The 21818-nt window shown below is 45.0% G+C and overlaps 1 protein-coding gene across 4 annotated transcripts in view; it reads left to right on the top strand.

The window, feature by feature from the left end:
- Window positions 1-21423, top strand: part of MTR (5-methyltetrahydrofolate-homocysteine methyltransferase) — an 819135-nt gene extending 797712 nt beyond the window's left edge. For all 4 annotated transcript variants that reach the window (XM_033935789.1, XM_033935788.1, XM_033935790.1 and 1 more), the window contains 2 exons: window positions 14821-14933; window positions 21084-21423. In XM_033935789.1, coding sequence (XP_033791680.1) covers window positions 14821-14933; window positions 21084-21170 — 200 coding nt within the window. In that variant the 3' untranslated portion in view covers window positions 21171-21423. The remainder of the gene's footprint in view (window positions 1-14820; window positions 14934-21083) is intronic.
- Window positions 21424-21818: the final 395 nt, after the last annotated feature.

Here is a 21818-nt window from a genome sequence, read left to right as displayed (position 1 = left end):
CCCACTCGACCTAGCTGCCCACAATGCCGACCTAGTAATACGAGGAGGTCTCCCCTGCCAAATAAAACAAAAAAATAAAGTATGTAACTGCTTCAAAACCAAAGAGGGGACAGGAATCGGTAACGTTTGGAAAAGAAAAAGTAAGCGAGGTAATACATTCATTTTAAGAACTGCTATTCGGCCCTACCACGACAACCAATAACCATTCCAGCTTTGAATGTCCTTCCGAATCTGTTGAACAATCCTTGCATAGTTAACCGCATTGGGATAAATCCACGGGTAATCGAATCCCCAAGTAGCGGATGACCCCAGGAGCCCAGCGAAAGGGAAACCGAGCAGCTAATCGCTGTTGATCCGCTTCTCCCAAATTAACACTCAATAATTCAGATTTATCCATATTTACAGTAAACCCCGAAACCCGCCCATACTCCAAAAAAAGGTCAACAAGAATCGGCAACGAGGCCTCTGGGTCCCGAACATACAATAACACCTCATCGGCAAACAGTGCTAAGCGATGTTCTAAATCTCCAACCTGCACACCCATTAAATCCCCGTGTTCCCGAATACGAATGACCAGGGGTTCCATAGAAAGGGCAAACAACAAGGGAGACAGGGGACAACCCTGTCGAGTACCCCTAGCTATTGAAAAAAATTCAGTATAATCCCCATTAATGCGAATAGTGGCCTTCGGAGTCTTATAAAAGGCTTGCACCCAGGCCAAAAAGAAAGAACCCAACCCCATCTTGCGCATCACTCTCCATAAAAACTCCCACGCTACCTGATCGAAAGCCTTCTCAGCATCAATCGCCAAAAAGGCAATTTTAGCAGAAGTCCGCTGTGCGGCCCACAGGAGATGTAACGTTCTTCTAATATTATCATAAACCTGCCGCTGTTGAACAAAGCCAGACTGATGCAAATGCACCAGGGAGGGCAGTACCCTGCCCAAACGAAGAGCCAAGACCTTCGCTAAAATTTTTGCATCAGTATTCAACAATGAAATTGGACGGTACGATCCACACCCAGTAGGGTCTCTGCCCGGCTTTAGCAGGACCGATCCCGGCCTCCCCCATAGAGGTGAGCAAGGGAGATCCGCCCCACACCCCATTCGCAACGCGAACCAACAGCGGAGCTAGAACCTCACGAGGCGATTTTCCCAATTTCAAATTAGCAATAACTCCCAGAACTTCCCCCAACTCAATAGGTTCGTTAAGAAAGTCCCTATCAGACTCCGAAAGCTGAGGAAGCTGCAACGCAGATAGATAACCCTCAATAGTAGTGGAATCCCGCCCCGCAGAAGCCCGATACAAGGCTGAATAATAAGAGAGGAAAACCAACCTAATAGCCAAATCAGTACAATGTGAGGTACCCGCGGAGTCCCGTACACAAGTAATAGCCGCTCTCGCCTGCTTCAACTTAATAAGTCGAGCCAAGCGAGACCCAGGAGTGTTATTATACTCATAAATCGTTTGGCGCAAACGCAACCTCAAGAACTCATACTCCACCATCTGCAATAAAGAAAGTTCCACACGTACCTTAACAAGTTGTTCATATACTAAAGGGTCCTGGTGTCTCTGATGCAACCTCGCCAACCTCTCCAGCTGTTCATGAAGGGTCAAAGAGCGCTGTGTACGCATTCTTTTACGGCGAGTACCCCATTTAATCAAAACACCCCTGACCACCACCTTCAGCACATCCCACAAAGTAGCATCACTAATCGTGCCATTATCATTATGCTGAAGGTACTGGTCCACGGACAGACCCATCTCCCGAACCATAGCCGGATCCTTCAATAAAGTCTTCAAAAACGACATCCCTCCCCCTCCCAGAAACCCGCACAGGCTACCCATACTGGCGCATGGTCAGAAATCTGGATAGAACCAATCTCCGCCCGTCGAATCCCACCCCACAAATTACGATTAACCCATACCCATCTATATGCGCATACGATCAATGTGCATGAGAATAATGAGTATAGGAGCGCTGCATAGGATGTGACAACCTCCAACAATCTACCAAGCCCAGAGTAGAAAACAGAGACAATAGAGCCCGTCTAGAGGCCCTAGAAGGAGAGCAAGTCCCACCCACAGAGTGATCTAAGTTAACATCGGGTGTAACATTAAAATCCCCACCAAGATAAACTGACCCTTTCACAAAATCCACCAAATCAGCTCTAAGGGACCCAAAATACCCAGCCTGTCCGGTATTGGGACTAGAGAATGACACGGTGACAAAATTCATCACCGTCCCCATCCCCGCGGATAACCGCGGGAAATAATCCCATTTCATTTTTTAGTGTCTATTTCAGCCTCAGTCCTTCTACACCAGCATTCTTCAAAGCAAAGCTTGAGGGTCAGTGGTTGTGGCCTTTCATACTCTGATTCTTCCCTCTCTCCTACAGAATGACATAAAGATTGTTTACCGCGGTTATCCACAGGGACGGAAACGGTGATGAATTTTGTCACCGTGTCATTCTCTAATTGGGACCATACAAATTGATAATAGTGATGAGGCGGCCCTGCAATGTAGCCACAAGAGCCAGACATCTCCCAGCACCATCACGATAGACTTGATTCACCACAAGACCCAGCCCCTTTCTGACTAATATGGCAAGCCCATCCACCCGTTTCCCAGGAGTTGACCCCTTGTGGGTCCAGATCTGATCAAAAGAAGGGGAACGTAGAACTGCCACATCATGAGGCCTCAAGTGTGTTTCCTGAAGTAAACAAACATCCCATTGCATTCGGACCAATTCCCTATACACAATACTGCGCTTACCCGGACTATTAAGTCCATTAACATTCCATGAACCTACAGTGAAAAGCTTACCACCCACACTCCCCTTCCCACCCCCCACCCTAACTCCCCCTACCCCCCCTTCGCTGCATCAAACCCCGATCACCAGGATTCGCCAGCTTGTAGAAAGTGCAATCCTCCCCCAAAGGCAATCAGCACCCAATCCCAAGAACATTGAAACTGCCAAAGTGTGCACCCGCTAACATACACAACGTGCCCCCACCCCACACTCAAACTCCAAGCACTCCCCCCACACACCAAACCCCATTCATGCAACCAAATGTACCCCGCCAAAGCTCAAACTCAAGCAACCGGAAAACAACACAAAAAATTTTTTTTTTTTTTTTTTTTTCGCATAGAAAGATAAACACAAGTCCAAGGGAGCACAGGCTCCAACAATAGTCTCAATCTCCACCCGTCTCTCCCACATGGCCAGTTTAGAACAGGCCGGGCTGAAGCCAACAACCGAAATCAGACCAGAAGATAGTCTAACACAGTCAGAACTGGGGCTTTGCAGGTTTCTTGCCAGAGCGCAACGCCGTACACCAAGTCTCGCTCTGTGCAGAAGTAGATGCCACTGCCGGAGGCCGCTCTCCATCCAGCAGAGTTCCACAGCCCAGGGCTCTCATCTCCACCCAGGCTTCCGTCACCGTGCTCACACGCCGAGATGTACCATTAATGGTCAGCCACATGCCGAAGGGAAAGAGCCAACGATATTTATGGCCCCCAAAGCGCAACGCTTGCGTGACATCTTTAAACGCTCTGCACTTCTGCAAGGTAGACCATGCCAGATCTTGAAAAACTCCCACAGCTAAATCCTTCTACCGGAGAGCAGCTTGTCGGCGGCCAGCCAGCAAAATAAGTTCCTTCAGGGTGAACTCCCCAAAGCAAGCAATGATATTGTGAGTGCCCTGTGCATGCACAGCTCCCAAACTGCGATTGGCACGCACCAGCACGATGGTATCAGGCACTTCAGCCCCATCAGCCCGCAGCAGATGTTCACAAAAGGCACGAACCATCGCTTTGCAATCCCTATAAGCCTCATTTTCAGGGATTCCCTTGAAGCGCAGATTACAGTGCCGAGAGTGATTTTCAAGGTCTTCAACCTGAGTTTGAAGAACCCGGAGCTCAGTTGAGAGGCGGCCCGTAACATCAGTGGTGGTAGACACAGCCGCATTAAGCGTGACCACGTGGTCCTCGGAAGCCGAGACGCGGGCTCCCAATTCACTGACCTCCGACCGAAGCTCCGTTTCGCCGCTCTCACATCCCCCCGCACACCGATGATCTCTTCCTTCAATTCCTTGAACCAGTCCATCATGGACTTCTGAGGCACATCTCCAGCCTCCCCCAGCTGATCCGGAATACCCTCATCCTCAGATTCCGAGTGAGTCGCAGGGCCAGCCGCCATCTTTTTTTTCTCCCCATGCCGCCCGTCGCCTGCGGGCCCGATTTGTCCGGCGGCTCGCCGAAAAATTTAAATTTCTCTAAGCGCTTATGAGTAGCCATAAGAAGGGGAGCACAGCCAGACCGAAATAGTGGCAAAAAAAAAACACTTTGTAAGAGCCAAGCACAAAAGTAAACAAAAGCCCTACGGAGCTCTTGCTCTAAGCAGCCATTCAGTAAGATGACGTCACTTCCTCTCCGCCCTTCGTGATCTTATAAGTCTCTATCATATCCCCTCTAAGTCTCCGCTTCTCCAGCGAAAAAAGCCCAAGTCTCTCTAATCTTTCAGCGTATGAAAGGTTTTCCATACCTTTTATCAAATGCATCGCTCTCTTCTGAACCCTCTCGAGTATCGCCATATCCTTCTTTAGGTACGGCGACCAATATTGGACACAGTACTCCATATGCGGGCGCACCATTGCCCGATACAACAGTAGGATAACTTCTTTCGTTCTGCTTGTAATACCCTTCTTGATTATTCCTAGCATTCTATTTGCTTTCTTAGCAGCTGCTGCGCATTGTACTGATGGCTTCATTCTCATGTTCACTATTACCCCCAAGTCACTTTCTTGGCAATTCTCACTCAGGCTCAGGACAAATGTCAGGAAGTTCTGTTTCACACAGCGGGTGGTGGACGCTTGGAATGCTCTCCCGGATGAGGTGGTGACGGAGACTACCATTCTGGATCTCAAGTATAAGTTGGATGTATATCTTCTTGCAAAACATATTGATGGATACGGGTAACCAGGGTCTCCAACTTGGAGCACCTGGCTTGGCCTCCGCGTGTGCGGGTCGCCGGAATAGATGGACCTAGGGTCTGATCCGGCGTAGGCATTTCTTATGTTCTTATGTAATAACAGCCCTCCCATTGTGTAGCTGTACCTCGGGTTTCTGTTTCCTACGTGTAACACTTTGCATTTCTCTCATTGAACTTCATCTGCCATCTCATTGCCCACTCCCCTAGTTTGTTTAGGTCCCTTTGTAAATCTTCGCAATCTTCTTTAGTCGTAGCCCCATTGAATAGCTTGGTGTCATCTGCAAATTTTATTACTTCGCTCTTCATCTCCGTTTCTAGATCATTTATAAATACATTGAATAACAGCGGTCCAAGCACCGACCCCTGCGGAACACCACTCGTGACCTTCCTCCAGTCCGAGTAATGGCCCTTCACTCCTACCCTCTGCTTTCTGCCGCCAACCAATTCCTGATCCATCTGTGTACGTCTCCTTCCACCCCATGGCTCTTTAGTTTCCAAAGTAGGCGTTCATGGGGTACCTTGTCAAAGGCTTTTTGGAAGTCTAAGTATACAATGTCTATGGGGTCCCCTTTGTCCATCCATTTGTTAATTCCTTCGAAGAAGTGCAATACGTTCGTCAGGCACAATCTTCCCTTGCAGAAGCCATGTTGGCTTGTTTTCATAAGTTTATGCCTCTCTAGATGCTCCTCAATGCTATCTTTTATCAGCGCTTCCGCCATTTTCACCGGAACCGAGGTCAGATTTACCAGTCTGTAGTTCCCCGGGTCACCTCTCAATCCCTTTTTAAAGATGGGCATAACATTGGCTATCTTCCAATCCTCCGGGATCACGCCTGTTTTCAGGGATAGATTACAAACCTGCTGTAGTAATTCCGCTATTTCCTCCTTTAGTTCTTTCAATAATCTAGGGTGGATTCTGCCCGGGCCCGGTGCTTTGTCAGATTTTAATTTTTCTATCTGCCTGTGTACATCCTCAAGGCTTACTTCCATGGATGTTAATTTCTCTGCTTGGTCTCCTTTGAAGATTTGTTCAGGTTCCGGTATGTTGGATGTGTCTTCTTTTGTAAATACTGACGAAAAGAACATGTTTAGTCTTTTCCGCCACTTCTTTCTCCTCCTTCACCACTCTCTTCCTATCTCCGTCATCCAGCGGTCCCACCTCCTCCCTAGCAGGCTGCTTCCTTTTAACATATCTGAAGAATGGTTTGAAATTTCATGCTTCCCTGGCTAGCTTCTCTTCATATTCTCTTTTTGCTTTTCTAACCACGAGGTGACATTCTTTTTGATACTTCCTGTGTTCATTCCAGTTCTCGGTTTTTCCCTTTTTCCATTTCTTGAATGAATTCTTCTTATCCCCTATCGCTTTCTTCACTGCAGGTATGCGGAAAAATATCCTATCTGTGGCCAGGATTCACTAACCTGCCAGATCCGGCCCGATAAATTCAGAAACCCAAAATATGCAGATGGGGGCGATCAGAGAAACGCCCCCATCTGCCTGCATGGGTCGCGCATGCGCAGACCATAGGAGCAGTGATCTATTTTTTTTTTTTTAACTTTTTTGGACTTGTGGCAGGACTTCGGGGAGACTGAACCAAACACCCACGTGGCTCCCAGAAAGCTGGTCCCGCTCTTGCCAGCTGCCTCACTAATAATAAAAAGATAAATGGAGCCCGTGGTTTTAACCCACTTAGAGCCCGTGGGTTAAAACCACGGGCTTGCACTGCAGGGAAGGGTGGGAGAGTCCAGTCAGGCAGGAAATCATGGCAGTTAGGGGCAGGCAGCAGTTTGGGCAGGCAGGAGAAGAGCATTGGAAAGACGAGCAGCAGGAGATAAGAAGCAGGGCTGAGCAGGGCAGCATTCGGGGCGAGCAGGCAGGAGAGATTGCAGGGCAGAGAGCAGGGCTTCCAGTTGGAAAGACATTTTTGGCTGGTCCCCAGCAGTCGCTTCTTCAGGTGATCGGCCAGCCCAGTCGGATCAGAAATTTGGTGTAGTGAATCGGGTCACTGTCCAATTTGCATGCACAGATTCGAAGCGGATCGCAGGAGAGGTAAGTGAATCAGGCCGGATGGAAATTTGATAGTAAAGGGGTCAAAAAACGATCTGTTTGCTTTGTGAATCTAGCCCTGTGTCTCTTTCTCATCTTACATGGACTGATATATTATCAGCCATGCATTACAATCTATGGGAAAGTTTTTGATTGGTTATTAGCATTATCACAAGTAATCAGTTACTAATCTGATTTATTAGCATCATTAACAGAATTAATTAAGTGGTTACAACTGCATATAATTGGCTATATCCCTAATTGACATAAAGGCCATTAACATCTGCATATGTCCTTAAAGCAATTTTCCATTTAGATATGGCCAAAAACTACCAAGGAATCACCTATTATCTGCCTTGGACACCCTTCTGCTTGGGGCTTTTTTCAGAAGTTATCTATGCATGACCTCTGCCCAATTCCGAGAGCGGCCCCCTCTCTGTCCTCTAAGTGCTGTGGTTTTGCATACGTGTAGGTCAACTTGTCCTTTTGTGGTTCCATGGACCAGGGCAACTGTAGTTCTTTCTTTATCTGATGTTCCAACAAAGCTGTTACTTCATCTTACAGTGGCTGTCAGAAGGATAACCTTATCACTTGCAGTTTTGTGCATATAATCCATACGCCTCATACCTGGTCTGGCCTGCTGTTTATTGTTTCTCCTCTGGTCAGAGAATATGGGGAAAACAGGAATCACTGCTGAGAACAGGAATCATTGCTACAGGCCTTACACCTGCATCTGTCTTTTCTTCCCATACAGCAAGCACTGGTCTCATCTGTAACACCTGCACTGTGTGCTTTATGTTCCTTATCTCAAACAACAGAAGCAGGGGGAAATTGCCACATAAGAAAACAGCTTCTGTTCTAACTGTCTTGAAAAGATGAAATTAAGCTGAAATGAAGCTTGGCCTATTTTTGTTTTTTTAAGTCCTGTTTTTAAAGTCCTGTAATCATATTCGAGGGTCCTCAGGAGAGGGTTCAAACCATAATTCTCCTTCATACCCCTGTTTTTTAAAATAAATATTTTATATATTTTTATTGCATTGACCTGTGTCATCCATATACTGAGTGGTTTCCACTTTTTTTTCTGAGAAAAGAATCCTAACATTTCCCACTAGCAGAGACTTAGACATTCTTGGCAGCTGTGCATGAAACTAGGGCAATTCTATAATCATGTGCATGAAGTTACATGCCCTAAGTACTGTTCTATAAGGGTATGTGTAAGAGGCATAGTATGTAACTATCAGGAGGACATACATGGGCTGGACATTAGTATATCTCCCACTTACATGCACAGCCAAGTACAAAAATGTTTGAGCTCACTAGGGACAGAGAAAGTACCTTCATTTACCGTGTTTCCCCCATTATAGGACCTCCTCCTTTAGTAAGACACCCCCCTTTTTTTCCCCACCTGGGAAATATAAGGCCCCCCCCCCCCCCCGAAAATAAGGCACTATTTGGCAAGCATGTCTTGGCGATCCAGAGTACTGGTACAGTACCGTATGTGTGGTCACATAACTTCCTGCTTCCGCTGTCCAGGAAAACAAGCCCAGGAACAGCCTCTGTACACCGAGGCCCTGATTCTCCAAAAGTGCGTCCCGATTTTAGGCAGCTATAGACTTCCTACAGCTGTCTAATCAGCCAATCGGGATGCACGTTTTAAAAAAAAAAATGTTCCCCAGGCAGGCCGCTCGGGAGAGGCGTCCTATACTAAACGCCGATTCTGTAACCGGTGTCTTTAGAGAATCGGGTTAAATTAGACGCGGCCGCTATACTTATGGCAGCAAGGGATCTCCCTGCTGCAATATGTATAGCGGCCGCGGTTGTTGCGGTCACCTGTCCCATCACCGACAGGAGAATGCCTAACTCCTCCTGTCGGAACCCCGAGCCCCCTCCCCCCCAAACTCGTAATCGCCGACAGGAGGATGCCCAACTTCTCCTGTCGGAACCCCGGACCCCCCCTCCCCCCCCAAACTCGTAATCGCCGATAGGAGGATGCCCAACTCCTCCTGTCGGAACCCCGGAACCCCCCCCCCCCCAAACTCGTAATCGCCAACAGGAGGATGCCCAACTCCTATTGTCGGAACCCCCTCCCCCCCCAAACTCGTAATCGCCGACAGGAGGATGCCCAACTCCTCCTGCCAGAAAGCCCAACGACCCCCCGCCCCAACTAATCTCCCTCCCCCAACTAACCTTTCAATGTTGGTCAGCTGGACAAGTACATTGGATCTCTAAGGCAGGGGTATCCAATGTCGGTCCTCGAGGTCCTCCCCCTGTTTCTCTCGGAGGGATGCTGCCGCTTTGGATCTTCCCATTGCTGTAGAGGAGGTAGAGTGGGCGATAGGGGTCAGCCCGTTAGGAAAGGCGCCGGGCCCGGACGGGTATCGGAGTGAGTTCTGTAAATTGTTGGTGACGGAGATAGCGCCGGTGCTGGCTGAAGTTTACAATCTGAGTGTTGCTAAGGGCTTTCTTCCACGCTACGTGAATATGGCATCTATTATAGTTCTCCCAAAGCCCGGTAAGGACCCTCTTTTACCTGAATCGTACCGTCCCATTTCATTGTTGAATTACGAGGCGAAGCTCTTGGCAAAAATTCTGGCTACTCGCCTGGCGCGCGTCTTGCCCTCGGTGATCTCGGACTCGCAGGTGGGGTTTGTGCGGGATCGCCCTGTAGCAAAGAATATCCGGCGTATCTTGTTGGCTCTGGAACGGGTGGGACAGGAGGGTAGCCCCTCCCTGCTTATTAGCTTTGACGCCGAGAAGGCTTTCGATAAAGTGCGGTGGGGTTACCTCTTTGTGGTGCTTCGGACGTATGGTTTGGGCCCTTTCTTTTTTGGTGCGATACAGGCGCTGTATAGTGATCCAGCTGCGCGGATTTTGGTTAATGGGACTTTCTCGGGATTTTTTAACATTTCTCGAGGGACTCGTCAGGGCTGCCCCCTGTCGCCGCTTTTGTTTGTGCTTTCTTTAGATCCTCTACTTCGTGAGCTTCAGGCCAATGTGGAAATTCGGGGTTTGGCATTGGGGGATTCCCATTTTAAACTTGCGGCGTTCGCGGATGATCTTTTGGTCCTTTTAACAGACCCGCAGCGTTCCTTGCCCGTGTTGCTGGAGAGCCTTCGGGAATATGGGGATTTCTCCGGTTTTGCCTTGAACTTCGCGAAATCTGAGGCTTTGGCTTCCTCAGCTCACCTTCAGCAGTTTTTGGGGGATCGTTTTCCGTTGCGCTGGGCTGACTCCTCTTTTCGCTACTTGGGGATCAGGCTGACTATGGATGTGGCCCGCCTGTATCGCCTTAACATAGATAAACTTCTTGCTGATACCAAGCTATTGCTGGCCAAGTGGCAGGAGCTCCCACTGTCTTTGTTGGGTAAAATTCACTTATTCCGTATGGTCGTGTTTCCGAGATGGCTTTACGTTCTCCAGACTCTTCCCCTTTCCTTGTTGCAGAGGGATATTCGATCTCTCACCTCCATGCTGTCTCGGTTCTGTTGGGGAGGGCGGAGACCTAAACTGAAATGGTCATTGTTGGTGGGGCCCGCCTCTGGGGGTGGTTTAGGGGTGCCCGACATCAGGGTTTATAACCAGGCTTGTTTGTTGCGCCATGTTAGTGATTGGGTGTTGGGCACCTCTTTCTATACGGATCTTTCTATGGAACGGGATTATTTCTATCCACTTCACCTTTTGTATCTCCTCCATGCCCCTTTATCCAAATTGCCGAGATCCTGTAAGCGTAGCATTCTGTTTCGGTCTCTGTGGACAGTGTGGCATCAGACCCTTCGGTTGTGGAATCAGGACTCCCATACTAGCACCCTTTTGCCTTTGGTGGGGAACTTGGCTTTTCCTCCGGGGGTTGGTCCTTCTGTTTTTGGTCGCTGGAGGGCTCGGGGGGTGGAGCAGTTGCGGCATGTTCTGCAGGAGAATGGGTCTCTTCTTACTTGTGCTGAGTTAGAGGGGAGGGGGGTTCCAGAGATTGGCCTTCCTTTTGCCTATTGTCAACTTAGCCATTATGTGGCTTCTCTCCCGGGGAGTTCCTTGCAAGGGGATTTTGGGACCCGGCTCTGTACTTTTTTGACAGCTGATCCGGATACTAGGGTCTCTATCTCCTCTTTCCATCGTCAGATTATGACTCTTCGCCCACCTAGGGTTTTTCCTGATATATTGGAGGCCTGGCAGCGGGACTTGGGCAGGGACTTGGGGGCTCACTTTTTGTTGAAAATCCTGAAACGTACTTCGGGTTTAGTGCATAGTGCTGACCTACGTGAATGTCACTTTCGCACTGTCCTGCGGGCCTATGCTTCCCAAAGCCAGGCTTACCATATGGGTTGTATTGGTACTCAATTGTGTACCCGCTGTTCGGTGGAGGTTAACTCTTACTTTTATGGACTTTGGAGCTGCCAGGGGATTCAGGCCTTTTGGAAGGCATTGGCCTCCTTTTTACAGGGCTTGTTACAAACCTCTGTGCCAGTCTCGGTGCTACCTATGTTGTTTGCTCAATTTTCCTTTCTTTCTATGTATACGTCTTTTGAAAAATTATTTCTTAGTAAATGTTTTATTTTGGGGAAGAAATGTATTTTATGTTGCTGGCTCTCTCCTGAGCCCCCCTCCTTTTGGCTGTGGAGGAATCGAATACACGAACTTATGGGCTGGGAGGCCCGCTTAGCTTGTTTTTCCCGTCGCCGGAGCAGAGACTTTGTTCACACATGGACTCCGTATTTGAACATTTTAACCCCTGAAAGTCGCAGCCGCATATTGAATAGACTCCATTTGTGAGTCAGTGCCTTTCTGTCTCAATGCTGTTCCCTGCCTGAGAGTTGTATGTTCATTGGGGGTGGGTGGGGGTGTTCTCTCCGTGGGGTGGGGGTGGGGTTCGCTCGTGGGGGACATCAGAGTCCAGTCCTCCGCGGATATGGTTGGGTGACATCATATAACATGTTTTTTTCCTACTGTTGTACTTTCTGTTGTTCTTGCATAATAAAACAGATTTGAACATATACCATAATATAAAGTAATAGTGGAACAGTGTATTTGGAAAAGCGTTTAATCAAATAATTTAATAAACTTGAAACTTGAACACCAAGAAGACAGTAAGAGGGAAAGGCAATAAACGAGCACACCACAAGGAAATAAACAGATGCAAACCTCAGGCTCTAAGGACCCAGGAAATCGAAGCAGAAAGTCAGAGCAAACAAACATTAATGCGAAATTAGATCGAATACAGAATCCATATACAGACAATTAAAAAGAAAAGATAGGAACAAACAGAAGAGGAGAAAAGACAAATGCACATGTAATGTGCCAGTGCAAACAGCAAAAAGAGAAGCAAGCAGACCAATTAGAAAACAAATATTGAAATCATAATCAGTTTATGAGGCAGGAAAGAATCTGAGAAACATGCCATATAAAATATGCTATAGTGCATATCAAAAAAGAAGAATCTCTGAGGTAGAGTGCAGGCATAGGCAAAACAGCTTGGAAAAAAAAAAACAACCCAGTAAGACTCAGAGGAAAGCAGGCACTGAGCGCAGAGAGGGGGAGAACAAATAATAATGGGAAGAAACATCAAGAATCAGGGTGCAATGACGACATACTCTGCCACAAAATACAGGAGACACAGCAACACAAACACCAAGTAGTACATTGAAGCATAGAAAGAAGAAAAAGAAATATGCACAGGGAGAAGGAGGGGAGTATGAAGGGAGATACCACAAAAATCCAGGAAGAAGAAAAGCAAGCAATACAAGGTTCAAATATTCATTTGTTAGGGTTCATCAGATAAAGTAAAAAGAAAAAATAATGGTAAAAACCTCGTAGGAAAAAATCAGGTGAAAGAAAATGGAGTCGTATCAAAAGAGGAAGAGAGACAGAAAGCAGGAGGGAGAAGAAGGCAATTCAAAATGGTGGCGAAAGCACATGTAATAGATAAACAATCAGAAACTGTAAAATGCTGTAAAACCAAACAAGTGAACAAGAATTCAGCAATTGCAAAAGTGAACACAGATATCCCAATAAGGGGAAAAGTCAAAACCAGTAAAGAAAGTTGAATTTTGAACTGTAGCTGAGTCTAACAGTGATACCAGACAGGCACCAGTGAACAAGGGCAAGACAGTCAGGTTCCCATTCCTTTGGACTGAATTTGATCCAGATGCTCTTGGAGTAAATCAGGTGAGTCAAAGACTTTGGTAACATTGTTTATAGTAACAATCATTCTTACTGGGTATTGCAGACCATATCGGGCATCCATTGATTTTAATCTGGGTCTCATAGCCAGAAAGGACTTTCTTTTTCTGGCAGTAGTTTGAGCCAGATCAGGAACAATAAAAATCTTTCTTCCATCGATGATCAATCCAGTGTGTGCTCTAGCTGCAGTGAGTATACGCAGAGCTTGTTGAAAGCGGAGAAATCTAACAACAATCGGGCGTGGGGAAGATTGATTTTGTGTCATTCTGGAGGGAACTCTGTGAGAGAGTTCAATATCAATGTTATTTTCAGGCTCAAGCTGAAACCTTTTAGGTAACCATTTCTGTAGAAAAGCAGTCATGTCAGACCCCTCAATTCCTTCCTTTAAGCCAATAATTCTCAAATTATTTCTACGACTGCGATTAGCCAGATCTTCCAGGTCTTGTTCCAGCTTTTTGAAACGTTTGTCCATAAGGCTCTGAGATTGTGCTGATTCCAGTGCAGCAGTGTCAGCACGTGCTTCAAGCTTTTCAATGCACAGCTGAAAGTTGGAAAGTGAAGTATTAATCTCAGCCAGATCAGTTTTTAATTCTCTGGTAGCTTCAAAGTGTTTAGTTGTCAATTCCCTGAACGCACGAAGTTCATCCAATGCAATATCACTTGTAGTAGTGGCTTTCTTTTCAGGTGAAAGTTTTTCAGGAGTTGGTGGATCCGGTTTGGTTCTTTTCATACCAGCAGGAGAGCTAGTAGCTACATCCATTTTACATGGTTTTGATGCTGACATTTTCCTTTATCTGGATTGCAGAAAAAATATGTTTTTTGATGGATATGTTTAGTCCGGCTTTGAAAGAAATTGAAATAAAGGAGGAGGGCAGAATTCAGGCTTCCATCTTGTCTAGAGCTCGGACACGCCCCCCGAGGAGGCAACAGTCTTAATGACATTGGATCCTCTGAGCCTTGAAGTCACTTTGTCTAGCTCTTCTAGCTTGTGATACATACAGAACCTTCACAAGTAGCTGCCTAAAATGATATGACAGCTTAGAGGTAGATATTAAAAAGGGTTTAAGGAGGCTCCTGCTTGCTTAAACCCTACTCAGCAGGCCATTCCTGAATATTCAGCAGCACTTAACCACACAGGCCATTCCTGAATATTCAGCAACACTTAACCACACTGTGGTTATCACAGTGGAATATCACCTCTGACTGCCTCAGCACTGTGGTTAGCGCCAGAACAGTCCATGGGTGAAGTTGGGGAGGAGTTGGCAGTTATGTAGCCACCTGCAATATTTTGTGCCAATGCCATAAATAGCTAATCAGGCAGATATATCTGCACAAAAGGCAGTCATATGTTTGCTTAGTTAGCTACAAGGGTACCAACATCAGATATTAACTGGCAGGTACATAACTTCTGGCTTCACAGTTGGAACAGATAGTCCATGGTTCCAGCATTAAATATCCAGGTTAGATTAAGCCCATGGCAATCAACAACTTTAAAAACCACTGACTGCTGGGGGCAGGAGGGGAGATGTTTTTAACTAGTATTAAATAAAAGGGCCTAAGCAAAAATGAAACTCCTAGTCATTGTGCTTTTATTGTTTATTTTTCTCCAGGCATTAAGTTGACAGAATCCTTGGCCATGTCCCCTGCTGCTGCAGTTTCTGGGCTTTATTTTTCCAACCCCAAAGCCAAATACTTTGCAGTTGGTAAAATCTCCAAGGATCAGGTACATCTGTTTTATTTTATTTAATGAAATTTGTATGGATCAGGGGTCAGGATCTCAACACTGTCAGCAGGCATACTGCAGGGATTCATGATTTGCATCAAGAACATTTTACTCTGAATAGTGATCAGGGCTGATTTTAGACATGCTGGGGCCCAGGGCAGAAGTTAAGGAGGGAGCCCCTCTCCCAATTTCTCCACCCACCATTACTACCACAACTTTAAATGACTTCTTCACAAATAAAACATAAACAGACCTTCACCAAATACAAAACAATCGATCATAAATTAGAAATCAAAATATGAATAACAAAACTGAACTGGAAACCCCAAAAAGTTAAACTTGGCAAGGACTTCATTTTATACTGAGCACAATCAGTGGCATAACCATGAGAGAAGGTTGGGCATCTGCCATACTAGATTATGTCAAATTCTCATGACAGATGACGACACCCCATGTTGGGGGTGGATTAAGTAGCAGATGCTCTATATGACATTTTCAGGATCAAGCAATGGACAGGAAATTTGGTTTCTAAAGCCACCTTGAAAGTTTTCTAAAGCCACCTTGAAAGGCTTCCCTTTCAAAGGCTCATGGTCTTTGGTAAGAGATTGAATGATCTTATGGCCAGTTTGACAGATTGTCTCCCTAAGCCTTTCCAGGCAGCAGTCCATGTGCCCTAAGGGGTAATTTTCATGGCTCGCAGTGATTTTGTCAATACTCAGGAGGGTCCTCTGCCCAGAGATTGCCTCAGGGCTCTCCTCAGAGGTTTAGAAGCTTCAAGCAACCTCAGTCCTCTGGTTCAGCCTCCAAAAAGTCCCAATGATGCTAGATCAATACCCGTACCTTCGCAGATAGGGCAGTTGTCAGATTATTGCCCGGCTTAGGTGCAGATTTGCTTGGACTGCTGGGTACTGAATATCATTGGAGAGAAATACAAGCTCAAATTCTTTTGTCCTCTGGTGATCTTCTTTGTGGACTCTCCAACCGGTCGGCCAGAGACAGTGGTCAGTGTCTGAGCAATGGTGAAATGGCTCTTAGATATTCAAGCCATAGAGCCCGTACCAACTAAAGAATCTGGCTTGGGCAGATACTCTGTAAACTGCAGAGCACCCATGAAAGACTCGGATGACCAGAGACCAATCCTAGATTTGAAGTCAGTCAATATAGCATTGAAAGTATCCCAATTCTGCATGGAGACCGGTTGTTATTGCAGCAGTGGTGCTAGGAGAATTTCTAGCCTCCTTGGATTTGTTGGAGGCCTACTTACATATTCCCATATTTCTGGATCACAGGAAGTTCTTGAGATTCCATGGAATGGGAAGACATTTCCAGTTTTATGTACTTCAATTTGGTCTTGCAACAGTGCCTCACCAAGGTGATGGTCATGTAGGTACACATCTCTGCAAGGCAGGGATCCAGATGCCTCTGCACCTGGACGATTGGCTGATCAAAGCTCTGTCCCAAGTCCAATGAAGAAAAAGCAATGGCACAAGTTGTACAGTTGTTGCAGGACCTGGGTTGGATTATCAATTTCCGGAAAAGCTACCTGGAACTTGCCCAATCCCTAGAGTTCTTGGGAATTTGTTTCAGCTCGGCAGAGGGTGTTATTTGTCTTCCCAAGCCACACATATTGAAGTTCACTTGCCAGATTTCAGACCTCCTGGCGATGCCAGCTCCGGCTTGGCACTGTCGACAGGTGCTAGGGTCGATGGCAGCAACCATTGTCCCTTGGGTGAAAGCTAATATGCGCCCTCTTCTGGACATGCTATTGTCCTGCTGGTCCCTGCAGAAAGATTTGATTCAGATGTTGCTGATCTGGATGGTGAAGGCGTGTCAAAGGTTTGCATTGGTGGCTCCAATAAGAGAGATGCCATTCTGCATATCCTCTTGGGTGATCTGGATGATAGTTGCCAGACTGTATGGCTGCCAAAAACCTTGATCTCCTTACAGAATGGTGCAGCAACCAGGGAATCTGGAACCAAAGACACAAGATTTCAAATGGGGATTGAGTTTTTTTCAGTCCTAGATTCCCTCCAAAAGGGATATCCTTCTACTATTACCTCACTGGTTAGGTGAACCCTTCCCTTCTTCTGGAAATTGCAAGGGTATAAACAGGTCACAGCACAGTACTTTAGTAGAGCCACTAGAGGTCTCTGCTATCCTGCTAAGGCAGAATCTTAGAGGCAATGGTGTAGGTAGGACTGAATGGGTCCCCTATAACACCATCACTCTCTAAGTGTTGGGAATGGGAGGGGGTGGAGGATACACATTTTCCAAAGTTGGCATATTGCAATAGAAGCTGGTTACACTTCTTGGTGAACAGATATGTCTGTACAACAAAGGACTGCTGGTCATCCGATGGAAAATTTTACATTGGGGTGACTGCCCACTGGAATGACACTCTGTAGAGAGGGAGTCTACTTGTCTGGTGGCAAAACTGAAGGGTTCTCACACTGACATTCTTGCATCAGTTCTCAAAGAGTTTGCCATCAGATTAAAAATTGTTAGAACAACATACAATGATTCCAATTTTGTGAAAGCCTTCTTTTATAATTGGCCAGCATGATGATGATATCAAAGATGAAAATGTAAATGATGATTTAGAGTAGACCATACTACTTCTAATGTAGATGATAATGACAATGATGATAAAGTATTCAGACAGAGATTCCCTTGATTTGAAGACCCACTCAAAAGTCATCAGCCTGGCCTGATTTAAAGGAACTTTTTAATCAGACTGAACAATCCACTTTCTGTAAGTTAAGCTGTTGATAGTTTTTTTAACTGTGCAGGATTTGTCACTCATGTGACTGTGCTTGTGTCATTGTCATTTTCAAAATTTAGTTTTACTAAAAGCAAATGGATTGAATTGTAGAGATAAAAATGTTAACAATAGTTGCATTCATTGTGGTTGTAATACTTTTACTTTTTACTCCAAAACTATTATACAGTATTAGGCAATAACTTTACTTTCACGTATGTAAATTTTTTTAATGTGTTCTTCGCGGTACTTTTACTTAAGTATTAAGAAATACATTTATTTTACTTTACTTAAGTACTGTGACCAAGTACAGTACTTTGAACAAGACTGCTTAGAACTGTCCTGGAAGAGCACCAACCAGTAAGATTCTAATAAAGTCCATTATAAATATGCAAGAGATGCATTTTCTTCTAATGCAGTGGTAGGCAAACTCATTAGTCAAAAGAGCCAAAATCAGCAGTACAACAATTAAGATTTTTTTTTGAGAGCCATACCCTGTGACCTCTTGCGCTACGATGGCTACGTCAACCCGACTGACACCCCCCTCGCCCGCACATAGTCTAAATCGATTCGTGGCAGAGTTTAGAGAATGACATGGGGAAAAAATTTGTCTCCGTCCCTGCCCTGTCCCCGTGAGCTCAGTCCCCATCCCCGCAAACCATCTGATTCCATCCACACTGGCCTCAAATAGTTTTATACTGAACTTATTATATTAAAATATAAAAAGAAACAATATTCTATACAATTGTCAACTTATAAATCAGCATCTTCTCCCCACTCTCTCTTCCCCATTTCCCTTCAGCGTCCTCAGCCCACTCTCTCTCCACTTCCCTTCAGCGCATGCACATAAAAACAAGCAAGCAATTTTTATATCATTTCCATTCTATTCATTCATAGAAATTAAAGTCTAAATAATGCCAGTCACATAACAAAACATGATTTTACAAAAATAATTCCCTGCACAGTCAAGCCTGCAAGGATTACTAGATAATAATAAAAATTTATTTCTTATATACCGCTATACCGTGAAGTTCGAAGCGGTTTACAATAAAGATACATTTGACAGCACATGGGATAGAAACGGTTTACAATAAAGATACATTTAGTCAGTACATGGGATACAGGTGGGTTACAGTAAAGATATATTTTGTCAGTACATGGGATGCAAGTGGGTTACAATACAAGTGGTTTACTATCAAGGTGCATTTTGTCAGTGTATGGGATACAGGTGGGTTACAATAAAGATACATTTAGTCAGTACATGGGGTGCTGGTGGGTTACAATAAAGTTACATTATATTAGTACATGAGATTCAAGGTGGAAAGTATAATTAGTTTCGGGCCTTGGAATTAGGGGGCGAGGTAGAAGGGTCATGGCGAGGAAGAGTTGGGTATGGGAATTTAGAATTTGTTAAACAGTCGAATTTTCAGGGATTTTCTAAAGTCTGCGTATGTAGTGGCCTCAAGTATGGGCTTTCCAAGCCATGTGTTCAGCCTAGCTGCCTGGAATGATAACATTCTATCTAGAAACTTTTTGTATTGGTAAGATTTCAAGGAGGGGTAATTAAATAGGTTTGTTCTGCGAGTGCTCTTGTTGGACTCGTTGGGGGAGAACTGGGAGATTAGGTAAGCTGGAAGAATCTCAAAGACAGCTTTGTAACAAAAACAAGCAAACTTGAAGAGGACTCTGGATTCTGCGGGTAACCAGTGGAGTTTCTGATAATAAGGGGAAATGTGTTCCCATTTTTTTAAACCATGGATTAGTCGGATCGCGGTGTTCTGAATTAATCTCAGCTTGTTGAGGTTCTTTTTATAAGCTTCTAGGTATATGATGTTACAGTAATCTAGGGTGCTTAAGATGGATGATTGTACTAGTAAACGGAAGGACTTTTCATCAAAGAATTTTTTAATAGTGCGAAGTTTCTAGAGGAATTTTTTATACAGTAGGTTTGTGTGGTTTTCCAGGGTTAGGTGTTTGTCAAGTGTTACCCCCAGAATCTTTATGGTTTGGTCAATTTTGTATTCTCGGCTCTGTAGGTGAATTGAATTTTCTTTTATCTTTTCGTTGGGTGATGCCAGGAAGAATTTGTTTTTTTCTGTGTTGAGTTTCAGTTTGAAGGCCATCATCCAGCGCTCTATTTGATTTAGGATGTTGGTTAAGGAGTTGGAGAATTGTGACGTTAGGGCTGTTAGCGGAATCACTACAGTAATGTTATCTGTGTAGATGTAGAAGGTGAGCCCTAGGCTTTGTAGCAGGTTTCCTAATGAACTGAGGTAGATATTAAAGAGGGTTGGGGATAGGGGGGGAACCCTGAGGTAATCCGCAGTTGTTATTCCAGCTATGGGAAAGTTTGTCATCTTTGAATACCTGGTAGGATCTGTTCCTGAGGAATCCCTGGAACCAATTGTGAGCATAGCCTGTGATTTCTAGGCAGTTCAAAAGAATGGTGTGATCTAGGTCAAAGGCGCTACTTAGGTCCAGTTGTAGGATCATGGCGCTGGTACCTTGGATGAGGAGGGCTTAAAGGTGGTTAAGTAGTGAGGCCATGATTGTTTCGGTGCTGTGACCAGGTCTGAAGCCTGACTGGTTGTTGTGCAGTAAGTTGAATTTGTCTAAATATGAGTTTAGTTCAGCATTTACTATCCCTTCCATTATTTTGACCGCGAGAGGGATGTTTGCGATAGGTCTGAAATTGGTTAGGTTGTTGGGTGGTTCTGATGTCAGAGGAGGACCGCGGCAGAGAGAAGGCAGCTCGGAAGACCTGATGGCTGCTTGCAAAGATCACTAGCATTAGCGATCTTATCCAGGCTGCTGAAATGAGGTAAATTGACGCCAGGAGGCCAGGGGGAAGCCGGACAGAAGCACTGACCCTTCCCACTCGCCCTCTAAAGCAGGAACAGCAGCGGCCGGCCAGCAAGAGGCAGCACTGCCGATCCTGCTTTAGGAGGCAAGGGGGGAGGGTCAGTGCTGAATCGGGAGGCCAATTTTTTTTTGTTTTTGAATCGGTGAATTGATTCGAATCGTGAATCGGGCAGCACTAGTGTTTACTCTTATGTGCAGTAGATAAAACTGGATTCTGCACTGGCTGTGCAGAAGTTTTTATTGGACAAAGAACACAAGAACTATCCAAAGGCAGTGATGTGCATGAGCTTTGGAGGCTATTTGGAGACCTTTTTCCACTGCGGCATGAACTGACCAATGCTGCATTAAAAAGTAGCCTAGATGGTCTCAAAGGCTTGTGCCCAGCAGTATCTTTGAATAAATCTTATTCTAGTAGAAAAATATCAGAATTCCTATGTATGTACTGTCTCTTCTTATTAATTGGTGCTATGTAAGCGGAATGCTCATCTGCTGTTTATTAATGCTTTATTTTTTTCATGGTTGATATCCAGGTTGAAGATTATGCACACAGGAAAAATATGCCATTGACAAAGGTTGAAAAGTGGCTGGGACCTATCCTGAGCTATGACACAGAATAGCAGCTTTCCAGTCCAATGGGAACATTAAATTTCTAAGAGAACAATATAGAAAATGTCTTTCTTATATTATAAAAACAAACAAAATGTAATTTGAATCAACTAGACTCTTTATCTTGAAGAATTTTCAAGTAGTACTGTAAATTTTGAGAAAGTAATTTTCTACTTAATTTATCCTTTTACTTATTTATTTACCTGATGGTACTAAAATACTGTATACCTCTCATAGTCAGTGAATAAAACCACTATAACTGTGTTAAGCCTGGCACTGTACTTCATTGATTAAATGTTTATCAGATTAATTGTTTTATAACTTTTGGCTACCATTTGTCTTTCGGCTCGATCACTTTGCTGCCAGACAGGTGACCAAAAAGGATACACTTTGGCCCAGATTCACTAAAGATAGTGACTTAATCGCTGTTGGCTGATTCTCTGGACAATTTTTAAATAGCGATTGATTCACTATCAAGTTTGCATGCAAATGATTTTCACACAAACTACCTGACTCAATCGCTCAGTGAGCAATTGAGTCAGTGCAGAGCCCTGACAGTAGTGGCAGGAGAAGCAGCCTCCTGTCACTGCTGTCAGGGTTTCTGCCGGGTTTTTTTTTCATTTGTTTTTAATGGCACAGATATTTTGCGTATATTACAC

This window comes from Geotrypetes seraphini, chromosome 3 (genome assembly GCF_902459505.1).
Source record: "Geotrypetes seraphini chromosome 3, aGeoSer1.1, whole genome shotgun sequence".
Lineage (NCBI taxonomy): Eukaryota > Metazoa > Chordata > Amphibia > Gymnophiona > Dermophiidae > Geotrypetes > Geotrypetes seraphini.
This window is presented reverse-complemented; position numbering and strand designations above follow the sequence as displayed.